The sequence below is a fragment of the Oncorhynchus mykiss genome, chromosome 15 (assembly GCF_057628025.1).
Source record: "Oncorhynchus mykiss isolate SJ-2025 chromosome 15, ASM5762802v1, whole genome shotgun sequence".
Taxonomy (NCBI): Eukaryota; Metazoa; Chordata; class Actinopteri; order Salmoniformes; family Salmonidae; genus Oncorhynchus; species Oncorhynchus mykiss.
The window spans coordinates 11,327,210-11,348,535 of record NC_143036.1 but is presented as its reverse complement, the minus strand read 5'-3'; the positions used below and the strand labels follow the sequence as shown (position 1 = coordinate 11,348,535).

General features: G+C 40.7%; 1 protein-coding gene across 4 annotated transcripts; it reads left to right on the top strand.

Annotated features, from left to right (window-relative positions):
* The first annotated feature begins 1,604 nt into the window (after window positions 1-1,604).
* On the top strand, window positions 1,605-19,393 carry LOC110489580 (uncharacterized). Of its 4 annotated transcripts, none has more exons than XM_021562314.3 (5): window positions 1,605-1,823; window positions 17,936-18,002; window positions 18,106-18,183; window positions 18,286-18,405; window positions 18,591-19,393. In XM_021562314.3, the coding sequence occupies exons 2-5, from the start codon at window positions 17,946-17,948 to the stop codon at window positions 18,876-18,878; spliced, it is 543 nt and encodes a 180-aa protein (XP_021417989.3). In that variant the 5' UTR covers window positions 1,605-1,823; window positions 17,936-17,945; the 3' UTR covers window positions 18,879-19,393. The 4 variants fall into 4 exon arrangements, with proteins under 4 accessions (XP_021417989.3, XP_021417988.3, XP_021417987.3 ...); XM_021562312.3 differs by having other exon boundaries at window positions 1,617-1,823; window positions 17,874-18,002; XM_021562313.3 differs by lacking the exon at window positions 18,286-18,405 and having other exon boundaries at window positions 1,616-1,823; window positions 17,874-18,002.
* The last annotated feature ends 1,933 nt before the right edge of the window (window positions 19,394-21,326 follow it).

Below are 21,326 nucleotides of genomic sequence, written 5' to 3'. Positions count from 1 at the left end.
CTCACTGACAAGAGCGGTATATCTGGCAATGACTAAATGTATCGTTGTGTTGCAATGCACATACTGGTAGCTCTGGCAAGGGTTCCCTCAATCTGACTACTGTCTCAGAAATGATCCAACTTGTCGGCTGTATTTGAGGCGTAGTCCACCACACCCACATCCTCTCAAAGGCAACATTTGTTTCAAATCCATTTTAATTTACACACCGCCTTGTCACATCAGGGAAAGTGGATCGATGTCTGATTACTCTCAAACAATTGCCTTCCTTCACTTTCGAGTATGACCACTGACATGAGAATATGGTAGCAGGGGTGACCAATTAATTATTGGCAAACCAATTCAGGGACTGAAAAATGTTTCTGTTCCCAAGAGATGCACATTTTTGTTCCAGCCCAGCACAAACACGTTCAAATAATCAATTGATTATCAAGCCCTCCGTTTGGTATTTTTATGTCATTTCTTTCCATACCATGGACTGAATTGACCCCAACCCTGTTTGGGGGGGTTGAAGGCAGTTCATTCAGGAAGTGATGATGAAATAATGAAATTTTGACATAAATAGCTTCTCGTTTTCAGCTGATTGAGAACGTATTCATTTTTAAATTAAAGTCCTGAATTGACTACCTTCAATTCAAATTGACCATGACCCTGACCCCAAGTCAGTTTTCCATCATATTGCTTGCACCTACTGAAAAAGGGCAGTGATTTGGACTGAACAGGGTGATAGATAAACTCACAGATGATGAAAGGCAGTAACGTGCTAGTTCCCAGAGAAAGGTCCTTTAACTTGTTATTATTGGCTCAGGGAATGGAGCAAGGCTACATGACTCACCCCTAAGATTCAACATACCGCACACATAAATAAGGAAACGGGTGCATTGCATGAAATTAGATCTGCCTTGCCAATGTCAACTCCTACAAATGAGGACAAGAGTTATCATGCTGGAACCTCAGCCTGGAATGTGATGACTGTTGTCATCAGTGCTTGACTTGGTCTGAAATACATGTTTGTACTCATTTTGGGTGGTGGAACAGTTCATATTTAGGTGCTATCTCGTTGATATAAATCTGAATGCATTACCAGCGCATTGAAAAGTTGATGTAATACTTTCCTGTGAATATATTGTCTACTGCCAAAAGGACCAACAGCATGAACAACTGGTAAAGGACAGTAAAATGTCATTTTATTCAACCTTCTGGCTTGTAGAGGTTGTGCGAGGAAACTTTCCTTATTCAAACTAATTTCTGCCTGATGTAGAATTCTGTGCAATTCAATGTTGGGTTTCCAGGCAAAGCCCCTGTGAGCTCCTGCCCAAGTCAAGCAATGGTTGTCATGGTTACCCTGTTGACGTTCTGTTTTCCAGGATGCACCAGTTCCCAGCCATCAAACTCTGATGGATGACTAACAGACACAGACCTGCATGCCCCCTCTCTCACACTGCCTCTAACACTCTCTCTCATACACACACTTACAAAATGGCCTGAAACTCATGACAAAACCTCATGTTCCTTCCAAGGGACAACATCATTGACATGTCTATCATTGATTGGCCATTAGGCTCGGCAGGAGAGTATAAGAAAAAATTGGAAGTAGCAAGATATTTGACTCTTTTCATGCAAATATGCTGGTTTCTTCACACAGAAGTTGCAGGTGTTGCAATCGACCCCCCTTACTTTGCCCCAGTCTCCCCCCAGTGTGGGACGTCCCAATGGGCGGATTTCAGGAGGGTTTGACAAGTAAAACTCCCAGTGTCGATTCTCTCGTCAAGTGTTGTCGCGCGTGTTTATTTCTTGGCTGGAGTATGAGCGGACCAAAGCTACAGGTAGGTCGACTGCATTGGTGTTTCCGGTGATATCATGCGCAGCGTCAGCGACGCACTCACAGCGCGTTTGGGGCTTGGTACGCGTGGATGGGGAGACGGGAGTAGGAATAGTTGTAATGCGCGCGCCTTGTAAACATTTTATACGTTCCCATCGGTTTTTAATTGGACATTGAAGCGAAAACGTTTAATTTGATGATATAGCCTACTCCAGTATTTTGGATTTGAGAGCAAATGTGTTTTATAGGAAGCTATAGTATAGAACAGAATGTCACATTTTATTCGAAGGTATCTGTTTTACCGTTTAGAAATGAAAGCACTGTATCTAGTTCCCCATTTGAAGGTGTCATATCATACGTATTTGGACAAATTCACTTAGTGTTTTAAAGTGATCAAAAGTTTAATAGTTGGTCCCAAATAGAGCCCCGCAGCGGTAAAGCTGCAATAGCGTACCACAGTATGAGTCACAATACCCATAAAACATAGCGGTCAAACAGTTTCCACGTTTTTCCACCATTCATTTTTTCCACGGGGGATTTTAGAAACACTTAAAATAAGGGCTGTGTGACTGTGTGACAATTTTCTCCCTGGTCCCTAAAAGAAATAGACACATTTAAAAGTGTTAACTACAATTAGTGTTAACTAGAACCACTAATGGGGTGGCAGGTAGCCTAGTGGTTAGAGCGTTGAGCCAGCAAGAGAAAGGTTGGTAGATCAAATCCCTGAGCTGACAAGGTAAACATCTGAACAAGGCAGTTCCCAGGTAGGCCGTCATTGTAAATAGGAATTTGTTCTTAACTGACTTGTGAAGTAAAATAATGCATTCATTCTATCACCCCTTTTCTGGTGAGCACTACTTTATTTAGTCTTCTGGGGCAACAAGTTATGACAGAAGAGAGGCTGCTTATATCTAACTATAGTTGACAAACAATGGCCTCCCAAATGTCACAAATTATAAGCAGAAAGTTGTCTAAATTTGGGGTGAAAATAGCAAGTAGGCTATACGGTCCAGTACGGTGTATCAGCTAAATAAATGATTGTGGAATTATTATGGTGGATCAAACTGCTCGAGTAGTCTACTTTTTGAAGTGATTTGTTTGACAGTCCAGATGAAAACATGATCACACAACACCCATGATACGAGAAACTGAGCCTGCGCAGACCGTAAAACAACAGTAAACGGGATAAGATAGTTAGTTACATGCCACTGTATCCCGTCTAAGATCAGTATATACCATGCATCTTATCTGGGTTTCTCATAACCGGGTTACAAGCTTTTTGGGGTTATTGTAAATGGGATATGATGTTTATATGTGCCGACTCAAGTATTTTGTTTTTGAGTATCCCGAATAACAACAGGATATTGGCATGTATGTAAACATGGTCTTTGACATTCTGATTGAATCTATTCCGTTTGTGTTGGAAAGAGTTGATACTGTGGGGGAAAAAAATATCCAATCTTTTTCTTTGGTGGTCTCTGGAGAAATAAATCTAGCAAGCTAGGGACATTTCCATCTAAAAGGACCCATGAGCAATAACATGTGAAGTTCATAGAAGCATGGTCAATTGGGTTTGACATCAAAGCTATTAGTCTATAAAAACAATGTTTTAAATGAAGGCATATACAAAAGTATGTGGACACCCCTAAAAAAAGGGTGGCTACTTTGAAGACTCTCAGATACAGTGGGGCAAAAAAGTATTTAGTCAGCCACCAATTGTGCAAGTTCTCCCACTTAAAAAGATGAGAGAGGCCTGTAATATTTATCATAGGTACACTTCAACTATGACAGACAAAATGAGGGGAAAAAATCCAGAAAATCACATTGTAGGATTTTTAATGAATTTATTTGCAAATTATGGTGGGAAATAAGTATTTGGTCAATAACAAAAGTTTATCTCAATACTTTGTTATATACCCTTTGTTGGCAATGACAGAGGTCAAACGTTTTCTGTAAGTTTTCAAAAGGTTTTCACGCACTGTTGCTGGTATTTTTGCCCATTCCTCCATGCAGATCTCCTCTAAAGCAGTGATGTTTTGGGGCTGTTGCTGGGCAACACAGACTTTAAACTCGCTCCAAAGATTTTCTATGGGGTTGAGAAGCCACTCCTTCGTTGCCCGGGCGGTGTGTTTGGGATCATTGTCATGCTGAAAGACCCAGCCACGTTTCATTTTCAATGCCCTTGCTGATGGAAGGAGGTTTTCACTCAAAATATCCCGATACATGGCCCCATTCATTCTTTCCTTTACACGGATCAGTCGTCCTGGTCCCTTTGCAGAAAAACAGCCCTAAAGCATGATGTTTCCACCCCCATGCTTCACAGTAGGTATGGTGCTTTGGATGCAACTAAGCATTCTTTGTCCTCCAAAAACGACGAGTTGAGTTTTTACCAAAAAGTTATATTTTGGTTTCATCTGACCGTATGATATTCTCCCAATCTTCTTCTGGATCATCCAAATGCTCTCTAGCAAACTTCCGACGGCCTGGACATGTACTGGCTTAAGCAGGGGGACACGTCTGGCACTGCAGGATTTGAGTCCCTGGCGGCGTAGTGTGTTACTGATGGTATGCTTTGTTACTTTGGTCCCAGCTCTCTGCAGGTCATTCACTAGGTCCCCCCGTGTGGTTCTGGGATTTTTGCTCACCGTTTTTGTGATCATTTTGATCCCATGGGGTGAGATCTTGCGTGGAGCCCCTGATCGAGGGAGATTATCAGTGGTCTTGTATGTCTTCCATTTCCTAATAATTGCTCCCACAGTTGATTTCTTCAAACCAAGCTGCTTACCTATTGCAGATTCAGTCTTCCCAGCCTGGTGCAGGTCTACAATTTTGTTTCTGATGTCCTTTGACAGCTCTTTGGTCTTGGCCATAGTTGAGTTTGGAGTGTGACTGTTTGAGGTTGTGGACAGGTGTCTTTTATACTGATAACAAGTTCAAACAGGTGCTATTAATACAGGTAACAAGTGGAGGACAGAGGAGCCTCTTAAAGAAGAAGTTACAGGTCTGTGAGAGCCAGAAATCTTGCTTGTTTGTAGGTGACCAAATACTTATTTTCCACCATAATTTGCAAATAAATTCATAAAAAATCCTACAATGTGAATTTCTGTATTTTTTTTTTCTCATTTTGTCTGTCATAGTTGAAGTGTACATATGATGAAAATTACAGGCCACTCTCATCTTTTTAAGTGGGAGACCTTGCATAATTGGTGGCTGACTAAATACTTTTTTGCCCCACTGTATATACAGTCGAAGTCGGAAGTTTACATACACTTAGGTTGGAGTTCTTGTTAACAAACTATAGTTTTGGCAAGTCGGTCAGCACATCTATTTTGTGCATGACACAAGTAATTTTTTCCAACAATTGTTTACAGACAGATTATTTAACTTATAATTCACTGTATCACAATTCTAGTGGGTCAGAAGTATACACACACTAAGTTGACTTGCCTTTAAACAGCTTGGAAAATTCCAGAAAATTATGTCATGGCGTTAGGAGCTTCTGATAGGCTAATTGAGTCATTTGAGTCATTCGGAAGTATACCTGTGGATGTATTTCAAGGCCCACCTTCAAACTCAGTGCCTCTTTGCTTGACATCATGGGAAAATCTAAAGAAATCAGCCAAGACCCCAGAACAAAATTGTAGACCCCCACAAGTCTGGTTCATCCTTGGGAAAAATGTCCAAATGCCTGAAGGTACCACGTTCATCAGTACAAACAATTGTACACAAGTATAAACACCATGGGACCACACAGCCATCATACCACTCAGGAAGGAAACGCATTCTGTCTCCTAGAGATGAACGTACTTTGGTGCGAGAAGTGCAAATCAATCCCAGAAAAGCTTGTGAAGATGCTGGAGAAAACAGGTACAAAAGTATCTTTATCCAAAGTAAAATGAGTCCTATATTGACATAACCTGAAAGGCTGATCAGCAAAACCGCTGCTCCAAAACCGCCATTAAAAAAGCCAGACTACGGTTTGCAAATGCACATGGGGACAAAGATCATACTTTTGGAAGAAATTAAAAATTAAACTGTTTGGCCATAATGACCATTGTTATGTTTGAAGGGAAAAGGGGGAGGCTTGCAAGCCGAAGAACACCATCCCAACCGTCAAGCGCCGGGGTGACAGCATCATGTTGTGGGGGTGCTTTGCTGCAGAGGGACTGGTGCACTTCACAAAGTAGATGGCATCATGAGGAAGGAAAATTATGTGGATATATTAAAGCAACATCTCAAGACATCATAAAGCTTGGTCGGAAATGGGTCTTCCAAATGGACAATGACCCAAGCATACTTCCAAAGTTGTGGCAAAATGGCTTGAGGACAACAAAGTCAAGGTATTGGAGTGGCCATCACAAAGCCCTGACCTCAATCCCATAGAAAATGTGTGGGCAGAACTGAAGAAGCGTGTGCGAGCAAGGAGGCCTACAAACCTGACACCAGCTCTGTCAGGAGGAATGTTCCAAAATTTACCCAAGTTATTGTTGGAAGTTGTGGAAGGCTACCCTAAACATTTGATCAAAGTTAAACAATTTAAAGGCAATACTACCAAATACTAATTGAGTGTATGTAAACTTCTGACCCACTGGGAATGTGATGAAATAAATAAAAGCTGAAATAAATCATTCTCTCTACTATTATTCTGACATTTCAGTCTTAAAATAAAGTGGTGATCCTAACTGGCACAAAACAGGGACTTTTTACAAGGATTAAAGGAATTGTGAAAAATTGAGTTTAAATGTGAATGTTTAAATGTGAAAGGTGAATGTAAACTTCCGACTTCAGCTGTATATATATATATATATATATATTTTTTTTTTTTTTGTTTTATATATATATATATATTTATATATATATATATATATATATATATATATATATATATATATATTTATATATATATATATATATATATATATATATATTTATATATATATATATATATATATATATATATATATATATATATATATATATATATATATATATATATTTATATCACATCGTGGCCAACATTTTTGAGCATGAAACAAATATTAATTTCCACAAAGTTTGCTGCTTCAGTGTCTTTAGATATTTTTGGAATTCGGAAAGTATAATGACAAATATTTCGTAAGTGTCAAAGGCTTTTATTGACAATTACATGAAGTTGATGCAAAGAGTCAATATTTGCAGTGTTGACTCTTCTTTTTCAAGACCTCTGCAATCCGCCCTGGCATGCTGTAAATTAACTTCTGGGCCACATCCTGACTGATGCCAGCCCATTCTTGCATAATCAATGCTTGGAGTTTGTCAGAATTTGCAGGGTTTTGTTTGTCCACCCGCCTCTTGAGGATTGACCACAAGTTCTCAATGGGATTAAGGTCTGGGGAGATTCCTGGCCATGGACCCACAATATCGATGTTTTGTTCCCCGAGCCACTTAGTTATCACTTTTGCCTTATGGCAAGGTGCTCCATCATGCTGGAAAAGGCATTGTTCTTCACCAAACTGTTCCTGGATGGTTGGGAGAAGTTGCTCTCAAGGATGTGTTGGTACCCTTCTTTATTCATGGCTGTGTTCTTAAGCAAAATTGTGAGTGAGCCCACTCCCTTGGCTGAGAAGCAACCCCATACATGAATGGTCTCAGGATGCTTTACTGTTGACATGACACAGGACTGATGGTAGCGCTCACCTTGTCTTCTCCGGACAAGCTTTTTTCAGGATGCCCCAAACAATCGGAAAGGGGATTCATCAGAGAAAATGACTTTACCCCAGTCCTCAGCAGTCCAATCCCTGTACCTTTTGCAGAATATCAGTCTGTCCCTGATGTTTTTCCTGGAGAGAAGTGGCTTCTTTGCTGCCCTTCTTGACACCAGGCCATCCTCCAAAAGTCTTTGCCTTACTGTGCGTGCAGATGCACTCACACCTGCCTGCTGCCATTCCTTAGCAAGCTCTGTACTGTTGGTGCCCCGATCCCGCAACTGAATCAACTTTAGGAGACGGTCCTGGCGCTTGCTGGACTTTCTTGGGCCCCCTGAAGCCATCTTCACAACAATTGAACTGCTCTCCTTGAAGTTCTTGATGATCTGATAAATGGTTGATTTAGGTGCAATCTTACTGGCAGCAATATCCTTGCCTGTGAAGCCCTTTTTGTTCAAAGCAATGATGACGGCACGTGTTTCCTTGCAGGTAACCATGGTTGACAGAGGAAGAACAATGATTCCAAGCACCACCCTCCTTTTGAAGCTTCCAGTCTGTTATTCGAACTCAACCAGCATGACCGAGTGATCTCCAGCCTTGTCTTCGTCAACACTCACACTTGTGTTAACGAGAGAATCACTGGCATGATGTCAGCTGGTCCTTTTTTGGCAGGGCTGAAATGCGGTGGAATTTTTTTGGGGGGGATTCAGTTCATTTGCATGGGAAAGAGGGACTTTGCAATGAATTGCAATTCATCTGATCACTCTTCATAACATTCTGGAGTATATGCAAATTGCCGGCATACAGACTGAGGCAGCAGACTTTGTGAAAAGTAGTATTTGTGCCATTCTCAAAACTTTTGGCCACGACTGTATATATATATTGAACAAAAATATAAACGCAACATGTAAAGTGTTGGTCCCATGGAAAAAGCTGAAAAAAACGATCCCAGAAGTTTTCCATATGTTGAAAATTCTTGTTTCTCTTGAATTTTGTGCACAAATTTGTTTACATCCCTGTTAGTGCACATTTCTCCTTTGCCAAAATAATGAATCCACCCAACAGGTGTGACATATCAAGAAGTGTATTAAACAGCATGATCATTACACAGGTGCACATTGTGCTGGGAACAATGAAAAGCCACTCTAAAATGTGCAGTTTTGTCACACAACACAATGTCACACAACACGTTTTCTGATAGCAGAAGTCGCATGTAAATGTCAAGTGTAGACATGACCTTAGATACACACCACAACCATTCTCTGTGTACCTTTAGGCTGAAGACAGAAATGTGTAGCATTAACATCTTCTGACTTCACGCCTCATTGGGTGGAATGGTACTGTATACCATCACCAGAATACACTAGGTATTTATTTGGACAGAGAAGCTAAAACATTTAATTTGGCTCTATACTCCAGCATTTTGGATTTGAAATCAAAATTTGATGCAAATCCAAAATTAATGTTCTGAGGCGACAATACAGAATGTCACCTTTTATTTGAGGGTATTTTCATACATAGTGTCATGGAAATTCTTACACAGGGACACTCAAAGTTAATCTTAAGTGAATCATTGTTTATTGTCGGCGCGCTGGAGAGGTTCCAACCAACTAATCCCGGAGCAGACCCAGCAGTTGTTTTATATACGGCTATATACACAGACAAGTTATATTTGCATGATTTAGCAAAATTAATGAATCATTACCATTTTGTTTCATTCATGGGACCAACCAATACTGTTTCATAACATGTGACAGACCAACACCGCGAGGCTTCTCCTCTCTAAGTTGAGATCTTGAAACTGAGATATCTTTTGTTTGTTCTCAAAACAAGGTCTGTGCGTACTGCCAAATTGCATCTACTGAAAAGAGGAGGATTTATTCAGTCAACCACTTGCATGGACACAGAAATTGGTTTATAGAACAACACATGAAAATAACACAGAAATGAGTTATAAGAAATGTACAAACATGAAAATTCCCATTACAATAGGTTATCTGTTTTACCGTTTAGAAATTAATGCACTTTATGTAAATCTTTGTGGGGCAAACAAAAGCAGAAATGTGGGATGCATGCCAGCAAAGCCACTACACAACACAACACTAATCAATACAATAATTGCACTAATGGTGAAAAACTGTGCCCACAAACTGTTAGGGCCTACATGAAGCTGTCCCAACAGAAGAGTCCCAACAGCAGTCCCAACACCTTACCACTGCTACACCTGGCTATCAGCGGAGCCTTGTCTGGCAGCTAAACAGTTCATTCAGCCTCATTTACTGCCTTTTAAAAAATATAGCTGATATGGCTGACTTGCTTAAACAATGGGGTTTCTACTGGAAATTGAGATGTACAAACTATGACATAAGGGAACGACAAGCGGATAAGAGGCAATTCTCAATTTCAATTAAGACTGAGCGAGCTAGGACAGACGTAGTCAGTATAACTATTTGGTCAGCACTTTTGAAATGTACGGTGACAGAATTCAGAACATGGGCCGTTCTTACAGTATTCTCCCTGTATACCAAGTCAGAACCGTAGGATAAATAAAGGGAGCATATAAGCAGACAATGAAAGCTCTTACAATATTTGATGATTACATTTCTCTAAAACAGGTTTATAGGCTACACGTACACCACCAAGTCAGAACAGAAGGCAAAATTAAGAGGAGAAAATAGACCAAATTATTAGCGTGAGGCACACGGGCTACTAACAGCTTAATACACAACATACAGTACCAGTCAAAAGTTTGGACACACTTACTCATTCAATGGTTGTTATTGTCTTTATTGTTATTGTTATTGTCTTTATTTTTACTATAATAGTGAAGGCATCAAAACTATGAAATAACACATATGGAATCATGTAGTAACCAAAAAAGTGTTAAACAAATCAAAATATATTTTAGATTTTAGATTCTTCAAAGTAGCCACCCTTTGTCTTGATGACAGCTCTGTACACTCTTGGCATTCTCTCAACCAGATTCATGAGGTAGTCACTTGGAATGCATTTCAATTAACAGGTGTGCCTTGTTAAAAGTTAATTTGTGGAAGTTATTTCCTTCTTAATAGGTGGTAGGTGTGTCCTTGACTGGTGCTGTACACATAGTACTACTTTCTTAGCTACAATATATCTTTGCCTTGCATATTACATCATTTATGCAGCAGCATACAAGACAATTTTGGACTCACCTTGTCGTGCTCTACTCACTTGAACAGGAGAGTGGTGCGGCGGTCCTTTGTGGGCAAATTTAGTCATCCAACTTTGTCATCAAAGTCTGGCATTCTTTGGATTTATGGTGCTTTCAAGACAACTGGGAGCTCTGGAAAAAAACAAGGTTGAATCATGATGACATCAGTGATCTTCAGGTCGTAGCTCTAGAAAGACGTCCGAGTTCCAGATGTACAATTCTGAGTTGGATGACCGTTCAAAACATATTTTCCCCCAGTTCCCAGTTGTCTTGAACTCAATGAAGTCAGATTTTGCAGTTCCGAGTTAACAGTTGTTTTGAGCGTGGTACAAATCAGCATAGCCAATGTTGAACGTTTATCATTATGATTATGCTTGGAAAAGAGACCCTTAATCCCAGACTTGGGACCACACAGCCACTCCACGGAATAGCAGGCTAGGGACTGCTTTGCAATGCTTGTAGTTAGCCAAATATTCCTTCAAATCCACTCATTGTTGAATTTGCGATTTCCAACTTGTTGTGTAATGTTTATGTCCAATGGCCGATGACCCCCGATACGTTTTATCTAACATTTCTCTTCATTATTTTTGTCTTCATATGACAAGGATTAAAAAGGATTTGCCAGTAGCTTGTCAACTTGATTCATGATGATGACTGCTAGCTAAGAATTTGAAAGTAGTCCAATCAAAGCTACAGTAGATGTGATTTGACATAATTTTATCTGTGGCCAATGACCTTGAGTCTTCTTGGATGGGCACTTCTAATGTAACTTTATGGCAGCACGCAATGGGATTGAATTTTCGAGCTCTACCCTTAAACTTGGCGGTGACGTAGTGTCCCCATAAGTGACAAAACACTGAGCCAATCACGGCGCAACTAAGAGAACATTACCAATCCCTCCGTATATTCCGCTTGCTGACCCATCACCACAGAAAGCACTGAGCCAGGCTGGAACACCTGCATTTTGGAGCTTATTTACCCCAGAAAGCAAAAAGAGACCATGTTTGTATGCGGTTTCATTAACTCCATTTTTTTCAACATTGTTTGCAAACTGATATGTGATACGTATTAATGCCGAAATAAAGTGCAAAATAGGCAAGCCAAAAGTACTTTGTATTTTTCTCTGCTCATACAGGAGTAATATAGACCTAGTGCACTAATTTGGTGGGGATTTGTTATTTATTTATTTCAGAGCAACACCTCAGCACCCCTACTTCCCGTTGCTATGCTTATCTGACGGGGCTGCTAGCGGATGGAAACTGTGTGCCTCCCAAAACTATCTCCTTTAGCCTGAAGTGTAGGGCTACCCTTGTGCACTAGCCTACTTCCCACAAATCGAGAGGCATGGGATAGTGGGAGTTTCCACCATATTTCTTATACCAGTCATTTCCTTTCAAATCAGAGAAGTGAAGGGAACAAGTGCACACATTGGGAGGATGGACATAATTGGGACATAGCCCCTTGTTAGCGAGTCCACAAGGCTACTGCAGCACTTTCTGTAATCCACAGGATGGAGAGTGAAAGCTATTGGAGTCAGTTAAAGGTCCAATGCAGCTGTTTTATCTCAATATCAAATTATTTCTGGATAACAAGAATGTACCTTACTGTAATTGTAAAATGGTCAAAAGTTAACAAAAATAGCTTCTTAGCTAAGAGCAATTTTTCAAGATAGAAGTGGGAAACTGAAAACCATTGCTGTTATTGGCAGAGCAGTTTGGAACTAGGGCTGGGCGATATCTAAATAATTAAATTAATATTTTAGCACGATGTTCCAAATGCCTTTATCGTAAGAATATATTTTTTTAATTCGCGTTTTTTGTTGTTCTTCGTCTTGTCTCCTTTGCTCCTTCTGTACTGTGTGCACCTTCCCACTCCACAGACACCAAGCCCCTCCTCCTTCTGTGCTGTGTGCACTGTGCACCTTCCCACTCCACAGACACCAAGCCCCTCCTCCTTCTGTGCTGTGTGCACTGTGCACCTTCCCACTCCACAGACACCAAGCCCCTCCTCCTTCTGTGCTGTGTGCACTGTGCACCTTCCCACTCCACAGACACCAAGCCCCTCCTCCTTCTGTACTGTGTGCACTGTGCACCTTCCCACTCCACAGACACCAAGCCCCTCCTCCTTCTGTACTGTGTGCACTGTGCACCTTCCCACTCCACAGACACCAAGCCCCTCCTCCTTCTGTGCACTGTGCACCTTCCCACTCCACAGACACCAAGCCCCTCCTCCTTCTGTACTGTGTGCACTGTGCACCTTCCCACTCCACAGACACCAAGCCCCTCCCCCTTCTGTGCTGTGTGCACTGTGCACCTTCCCACTCCACAGACACCAAGCCACTCCTCCTTCTGTGCTGTGTGCACCTTCCCACTCCACAGACACCAAGCCCCTCCCCCTTCTGTGCTGTGTGCACTGTGCACCTTCCCACTCCACAGACACCAAGCCCCTCCTCCTTCTGTGCTGTGTGCACTGTGCACCTTCCCACTCCACAGACACCAAGCCCCTCCTCATTCTGTACTGTGTGCACTGTGCACCTTCCCACTCCACAGACACCAAGCCCCTCTCCTTCTGTACTGTGTGGACTGTGCACCTTCCCACACGCACACACACACACAAACAAAGCCCCTCCCCCTGCCAGTCACAACAACAACAGCGAAAGATAGCTTCTTCCTCTCTGACAGACAACAAGCAGTTGGAACTCGCTATTTGCACTTAAGGTTTGGTCCTACAGAATCGGTCATATGGTAGGTGTGACAATATTTAGACAATATTTTACTGTAATAGATGAGAGCACAACCTTTCTAGAAATACCCTTTTTATATATCTCAACTCCCAAAATGTAGAACAGAGCAGACCCTACAAAAACAAGAGTATCAATGAACATGACTGTGGAAGATTAAGGCTCAGTTTCTGTCACGCGCGGCACTGCGGTACCGCTAGCAGCATTTTCGCCACAGACTGTCATGTGCCAGATGTCTAGTCTGTGATTTAGAAATGTGCAATGAGCATACAAAGACTAATTTATGTCAGGAATTGGCAACCTGTTCTCATTCTGTAAAATAAGCATCTTGATGATCATTACTCAGGTGCACCTTGGGAAAATTAAAGGCCACTCTAAAATGTGCAGTTTTGTCACAGAACACAATGCCACAGATTCAAGTTTCGAGGGAGCGTGCAACTGGCATGCTGACTGCAGGAATGTCCACCAGAGCTGTTGCCAGATAATTTAATGTTAATTTCTCTACAATAAGCCACCTCCAAAGTCACTTCCGAGAATTTGGCAGTATGTCCAATCGGCCGCATAACCGTAGACCATGTGTATGGCTTCGTGTGGGGTGAGCGGTTTGCTGATGTCAACGTTGTAAAAGCAGTGCCCCATGGTGGCAGTGGGGCTATGGTATGGGCAGCAATAAGCTACAGACAATGAACACAATTGCATTTTATCGATGGCAATTTAAATGGACAGAGAAACCGTGACGAGATCCTGAGGCCCATTGGCGCGCCATTCATCTGCCACTATCACTTCATGTTTCAGCACGATAATGCACGGCCCCATGTCACAAACATCTGTACACAGTTCCTGGAAGCTGAAAACTTATTCCATGGTCTGCAGTCTCACCAGACGTGTCACCCATTGAGCATGTTTGGGATGCTCTGGATCAACGTGTACGACAGCGTGTTCCAGTTCCAGCCAATATCCAGCAAATTCTCACAGCCATTGAAGAGGAGTGGGACAACAATCCACAGGCCACAATCAACAGCCTGATCAACTCTATGTGAAGGAGATGTGTTGCTCTACAATTGTAAACGAGTGGTCACACCAGATACTGACTGTTTTTCTGATCCACGCACCCTACCTTTTTTTCTAAGGTATCTGTGACCAACAGATGCATATCTGTATTCCCTGTCATGTGAAATTCATAGAATCAGGCCTAATGAATGTATTTAAATTGACTGATTTCCTCATATGAAATGTAACTCAGTAAAATCTTTTAAATTGTTGCATTTTGCATTTTTATATTTTTTATTCAGAATAGATCCAAGTAGACTTTAATATTTAAAGATAAGCTGGCTACTCACTAGCACATTGGCTTGAGAGATTGTTTGAGAGCTGTGTTCATTTTCTATAACGCCTGCTACAAGAAGTTGTTGTCAAACATTGCATTTTCATAGACAGTTTTGAAAGCCAGATCAGTGATTCATTTTAAAAAGCAGGTTAAAACTATTTCGATATTTTTTTTTTTTTTACCTTATGGTTGTGGAAGGCCTATAGTCAGGTTAGGTATAATTTAATTGTTTTACCTTATGGTTGTGGAAGGCCTATAGTCAGATTAGGTATAATTTTACATGCAGTGTATTGACTTTTTTAAATCGTGCAACAAAGCTTACTTAGAGAAAACGTTATAACAACATCTATATATTGTGAATCCCTCGTGTAAAAATGTTTGATGATTGTCAGGCCATATCGCCCAGCCCTATTTGGAACTTCTTTTTTGGAATTTCTTATTGGTCTATTGAGTAATTGATCACCTGGTGATGTCACCAGGCAGGCCAAAACTCCATCCCACAAAACAGGCTGAAATGTCAGGTCTTTTCAAACTGTTCTTACACTAAAAAAGCATTATCATAATTTTCACAATTTCACATTATTATTCCAACCTCATCATGTGGACACTGTGGATACACTGCTCAAAAATGAAAGGGAACACTTAAACAACACAATGTAACTCCAATCACACTTCTGTGAAATCAAACTGTCCACTTAGGAAGCAACACTGATTGACAATAAATTTCACATGCTGTTGTGCAAATGGAATAGACAACAGGTGGAAATTATAGGCAATTAGCAAGACACCCCCAATAAAGGAGTGGTTCTGCAGGTGGTGACCACAGACCACTTCTCAGTTCCTATGCTTCCTGGCTGATGTTTTGGTCACTTTTGAATGCTGCCGGTGCTTTCACTCTAGTGGTAGCATGAGACGGAGTCTACAACCCACACAAGTGGCTCAGGTAGTGCAACTCATCCCGGATGGCACATCAATGCGAGCTGTGGCAAGAAGGTTTGCTGTGTCTGTCAGCGTAGTGTCCAGAGCATGGAGGCACTACCAGGAGACAGGCCAGTACATCAGGAGATGTGGAGGAGGCCATAGGAGGGCAACAACCCAGCAGCAGGACCGCTACCTCCGCCTTTGTGCAAGGAGGAGCAGGAGGAGCACTGCCAGAGCCCTGCAAAATGACCTCCAGCAGGCCACAAATGTGCATGTGTCTGCTCAAATGGTCAGAAACAGACTCCATGAGGGTGGTATGAGGGCCCGACACACATTCCACAGAGTTCATTATTTTCCATAGAACGCTGATATTGTTAAAAGCAGTCCTGACAAAATAGCCTATCATTATAATGCTCTAGTCTAGGCTTTTGTGTAAGCAAACAAAGGTGCTGTCATGACGTTGGCCTGGGGGTAGGTTTATGACAGTCATAAATACCTCTTACCCCCTTTTTCCTCTCTCTACCCTACTGATGTTACATTTGCAAACCCTTTTGGGTAACATAGAGATTCTGGGAACATCAGGAGGTGGGGGAAAATGAACTATATTCTGGTAATCCGACCAATTGAACATGTGCGGTGGTACTTAATGAATATGATGTCAGTTCGGTTGTCATCTGAGACATTCTCATCAATGATAAGATGACATAAACTCTACAGTGGAAAGTCTATACATCAGAGTTATCAGATTAACATGGAATTGTTGTTCAATTTAAATGTTTAAATATGAAATTATTCGTGATGGGATGAAATGTGATTTTAGCTTCTAAAATGTGAGATTTGGGTTTTCATAAGGTTAGGGCTATGCTCAATCAGTGGCCCTCCCCTGTGAAGGGACATGGACTATAAAACTTATAAAACACGCCCTCCTCTCCCTTCTTATATAAAACCTTGACGACAATGTAATCTCCTGTTCCGGGGACGTTAGGACGACGGTCCGATGTCAGAATGGTTCAGATAATAACTACAGAACGAAGCCAACATCAGCGTGAGCTTTGGTTGCGAATGGTATGAACTTTGAACTCTTATTCACAACAGAAGTGATACCTCCTAGCCGTTGAGTTAGCAACAGCAGATGCAAACGCAGGTTAGGAAGGAACAGACAGAGTATCCCGTCTATCACACAACGACGTTACTACAACGCATCCAATTGACAAGACAGAGACATTCTTCAAAGGACTCGGTTGGGCAACACGGCCTTCCATCTACCACCAACCTACCGAAGCGCAGCTCAGAGTAAATATTTATTGTATTTTCCTTTTCCAAATGGGCGGTAATTTAGAATGCATAAGATACTGTATTTATGATAGCATAGCTTCTCCCTTTGTTACTCAGTCTTCCCGCTCTTTCTCTCAAACCCAGCCCCTTTAATTTTGTGTAACAAGCTGTCATATCTGTTCCGCCCGCTAGGGACGTTTTCCTTTATGACGGAATTTGTAATCAAGTTGATTAATTATCTGTATGTGTAATTCTGTGTGATTAGTTAGGTATTTAGTAGATAAATAATTAAACCCAATTTTGTATTGCTGATTCAACTTGTTAGCCAGGATTCTTGCAGATAACCAAGAATAGACAACTTTCAGATGAGACTGAATTAAGGTGACGATTAATATTGACTGCTATTGATGTAAAATATTACTAGGTCTTTCAGAGTTTATTCGGAAGATAACAGCTCTATAAATATTATTTTGTGGCGCCCTGACTCTCTAGTTAATTACATTTACATGATTAGCTCAATCAGGTAACATTAATTACGGAGAAATTATTTTATAGAATAGCATGTCATTTTTTTTATAATTCATAAAACATGAATTCATAAAACATGCGACCATCCGTCTGTAGTTCCACAGTAGGCTAGGCTACTGCCAGACCAGAGATCCCTTGTAAAAAAAAAAGAACTCAATGGCACTCACCTGGATTGGTAAAGTATGAATAGGTCAAGACAAAAACGTCTTATTTTAACTGGTGTGAATAATGCTACAAGACTGATTTTTGTACACCTTTCTGTCTCTCTCTCTTTGTCTCTCTCTCTCTCTCTCTCTCTGTATGTCTCTCTCTCTCTCTCTCTCTCTGTATGTCTCTCTCTCTCTCTGTATGTCTCTCTCTCTCTCTCACACCCACACACACACACACAGCATCTTCTTGGCACCTCTGTCTTTTCTCTCATGCTGCTACCTCTGGTGTTGTCTTGTGACAGCAACCGGACTATGAGAGAGATCGCTGAGGACTACGAGTCTGTCATCTCCCTGCTCCTTCAGAACCTTGTAAGTAACATGATGGACAATGAGTTTTCATTTTGCCATTGAGATGAATAGAGTTTATGGATTTTAAACTGTGTTAAACTGTGATCTCTTCTCTCACTCCTAGGAGAACAACATCACTGAATCATTAAAATTGTCTCATAAAAGCTGCACAGGGGAAATGCCTGAATGTGAGAAGGATAACGTGAGTATTTACAATATCCTGAACAATCCACCGTTTCTTCGAAAAATCTACTCTTGACTTCCTTCCATCTAAATCATTGCTCTGGTCACATTGTTTTTGTAGGAAAGACAGTTTATTTACAACATGATGTGTAGCCATACCAGACTCATTAGGCTCTTTAAGCTAGAGAGGCTCAAGAGAGAAATCCTGTGCTCACTGGGCCGCTACTGTCCTAGAAAACAGGTGAGATCCATTCATTAGTAGAACTAACGTTACCAACTATTAAACCAACTACACTTACATAATGTCTTTCTTATGCATGTTGAGATACTCTCCTTTACATCTAATCACTGTATTATTCCTGACCATAGATATTGATTGACCATATTATTATTGTGTTGTCAATGGTCTGGTTTCTCAACGTCCAGAGGAGGTCACAAGGACAGCACACAACCCATCGGCATCAGAGGAGAAAGAAGAAGAAGCCAGGAGGGGAAAAGGTGGAGGAGAAAGAGAGAACGGAGGAGAACAGAGGGACCACGGAGGGAGGGGAGAGGTTGAACAGTTGGAAACAGCAGAGACGAGAGAGAAAGGAGAGAAGCAGGAGCACAGAGGCCATGAAAAGGAGGCGGAGACAGTGTGGACTGAAGGTGTTTGTGGACAGCCTGAAGGAGTGCTACATGTCTCTGGCTGAAAGACATGGAGACCTGAAGTGAGAGGAGAGATGCAGCCGAGCTAACTCCATCAAGCATTTATTTACCACTTTCTTGCAGGTATAATACCCCTTTATACATATCAGTGGGTAACTGGCAAAATTCGAGGGGTGGAGAGTGTTTTTAAACCATGGGGGCTGTTTGCATTTCAAATTAGGGAGGAGTTAAACAATTAAGTGTTAATTCATTTACCTGCAAAAAAAGCAAAGAGAAACATTCACACAGATTTCTGTCTTTAGTTTACAGGCTCTGTGAAAAGGCAGGAACCATGACTAGGTGTTTAGGTGTTTTTTATTTCCCATGCTTTCTACACCTTTCATAAGCTAGGTTTCCTTTCAACTGGAGACAGACGTGAATAGTCTAAAATGCCCGTAACAAAATATGCACATTTTCCCACCTGACTTGTTTCCATCAAATTGACTTGTTGCTGATAAAAGGCTGTGTGTTAGGATGGAAGGCACATAAAAGTCACTTTTGTAGTTAAATTACCATGTACAGAATAAAACAAACAAGTTAAATGGGTTTCTATTGCATTTTCAACTCTACTGATGGTTTTGTCACATATAACGAATGTACCCACTCAGGTATTGGCATGTACGCTCTATCGCAGATACAGTGTCTACATGATGAGATTCTTATTGACAAAAGAGCATTTTTGTTTGTCAAACGGCATCCAAGCATTGATCATCATGTCACCAGAATAAGACCCTCAATATTTATTGGAAAAGAGCATGAAGCTCATCACCTTACACTTTCACCACCCTGTAAAGTTCATCATAACTTATTGCATCTGTAGCCTAATAAACTACATGCTTTTCTGAGTCGTAGGAGGAGGACCAAACACCATGTCATCACGTGACTCCAAGTTTACTTCCCTATGATGGTTATTATATCAATATTTGCACATAAGAGTTTCCACTGCCCTTTCTCACATAATTAATTTGACAAACAACGATCCCATCTTGTCTAGAGTATTTTGTTTTGTCGACATTTGGAAAGTTTACCGACAAATTAGCTGTTTCCATCAAGCCTGTCTTGACATTTTTTATCCGACATGTGCTTTACTCGCATAAAAATGTTACCTGGTTAGAAAAACTAAAAGTGGTATAAGAATGCAGGCATGGTAAATTAGTGGGATTTTGGTATGTGTATGAAAGGGATATTACTGTAAAATGTATACAGTTACTGTAAAAAGAAAGTGTATAGTAAACATCCTGTAAGGTAGTATAGTCTGTATGCAGTTACTGTAAAAAGAAAGTGTATAGTAAACATCCTGTAAGGTAGTATAGTCTGTATACAGTTACTGTAAAAAGAAAGTGTATATTAAACATCCTGTAAGGTAGTATAGTCTGTATACAGTTACTGTAAAAAGAAAGTGTATATTAAACATCCTGTAAGGTAGTATAGTCTGTATACAGTTACTGTAAAAAGAAAGTGTATAGTAAACGTCCTGTAAGGTAGTATAGTCTGTATACAGTTACTGTAAAAAGAAAGTGTATAGTAAACGTCCTGTAAGGTAGTATAGTCTGTATACAGGGCTTTCGGAAAGTATTCAGACCCTTTGACTTTTTCCACATTTTGTTAGTTTATGTTGTGGAATATTGACTCAAAATATTTCACAGATACCGGAACTTGTAAATTCAATTAGACTTCATTACAAAGTAACAGAGATAAGCAATTCCATGGAACAACACCCCTTTCTCATCACAGAGCTCTGTCTAGTTTTCCTTCTTAACATAACACATATAGTCACTCCCTTGTATGTATATGAATAAGTCCCCTTGGCCTTGCGCCACCATTATCTTGATACAAAAAAATCATACATTTATTGCATACATATGTCTCCAGTATTAGTTATTTTCCGATGATCCTAGATCAGTACAACCATGGTTTCTTTGTTACATTTTCTGCTGACATCCTGTTTCTACATGTTTGGTTATCAGCATCATATACCTTTCCTGCTGACATGCAATTTCTACATGTCTGGTGATGTATTCCATATGTCTTTTCTGCTGACAATATGTTTTTACTGTCGTCTAATGGTCAACTATGTTTATCTAGCTCTGTCCATTTATCTGAGCTCAGCAGATATTCTGCTCACATATGTCTTATTCGTTATATATGTTTTTCTGTCTCAATGCTTCAAAGTGGTCAGTCTGAATACTGGAAATGTAATCATTGGCATGAGTTTCGCTCCTACAGTTACAGCCTTATTCTAAAATGTAATACATAGTCGTCGTCCCCCCCCCTCATCAATCTGCATACCCAATAATGACAAAGCAAAAACAAGTTTGTAGACATTTGTGCAAATGTATTTAAAAAAAATCAACTGAAATATCCCATTTACATAAGTATTTAGACCCAATATTCAGTACTTTGTTGAAGCAACATTGACAGCGATTACAGCCTCGGGTCTTCTTGGGTATGACTCTACAAGCTTGGCACACCTGT

Coding starts and splice junctions, on each gene's coding strand:
- LOC110489580 (XM_090199250.1), top strand. CDS start 17,667: ATGAATAGGTCAAGACAAAAACGTCTTATTTTAACTGGTGTGAATAAT. Junction 18,184..18,285: donor CTGAATGTGAGAAGGATAAC/GTGAGTATTTAC, acceptor TTGTTTTTGTAG/GAAAGACAGTTTATTTACAA. Junction 18,406..18,590: donor GCTACTGTCCTAGAAAACAG/GTGAGATCCATT, acceptor CTCAACGTCCAG/AGGAGGTCACAAGGACAGCA.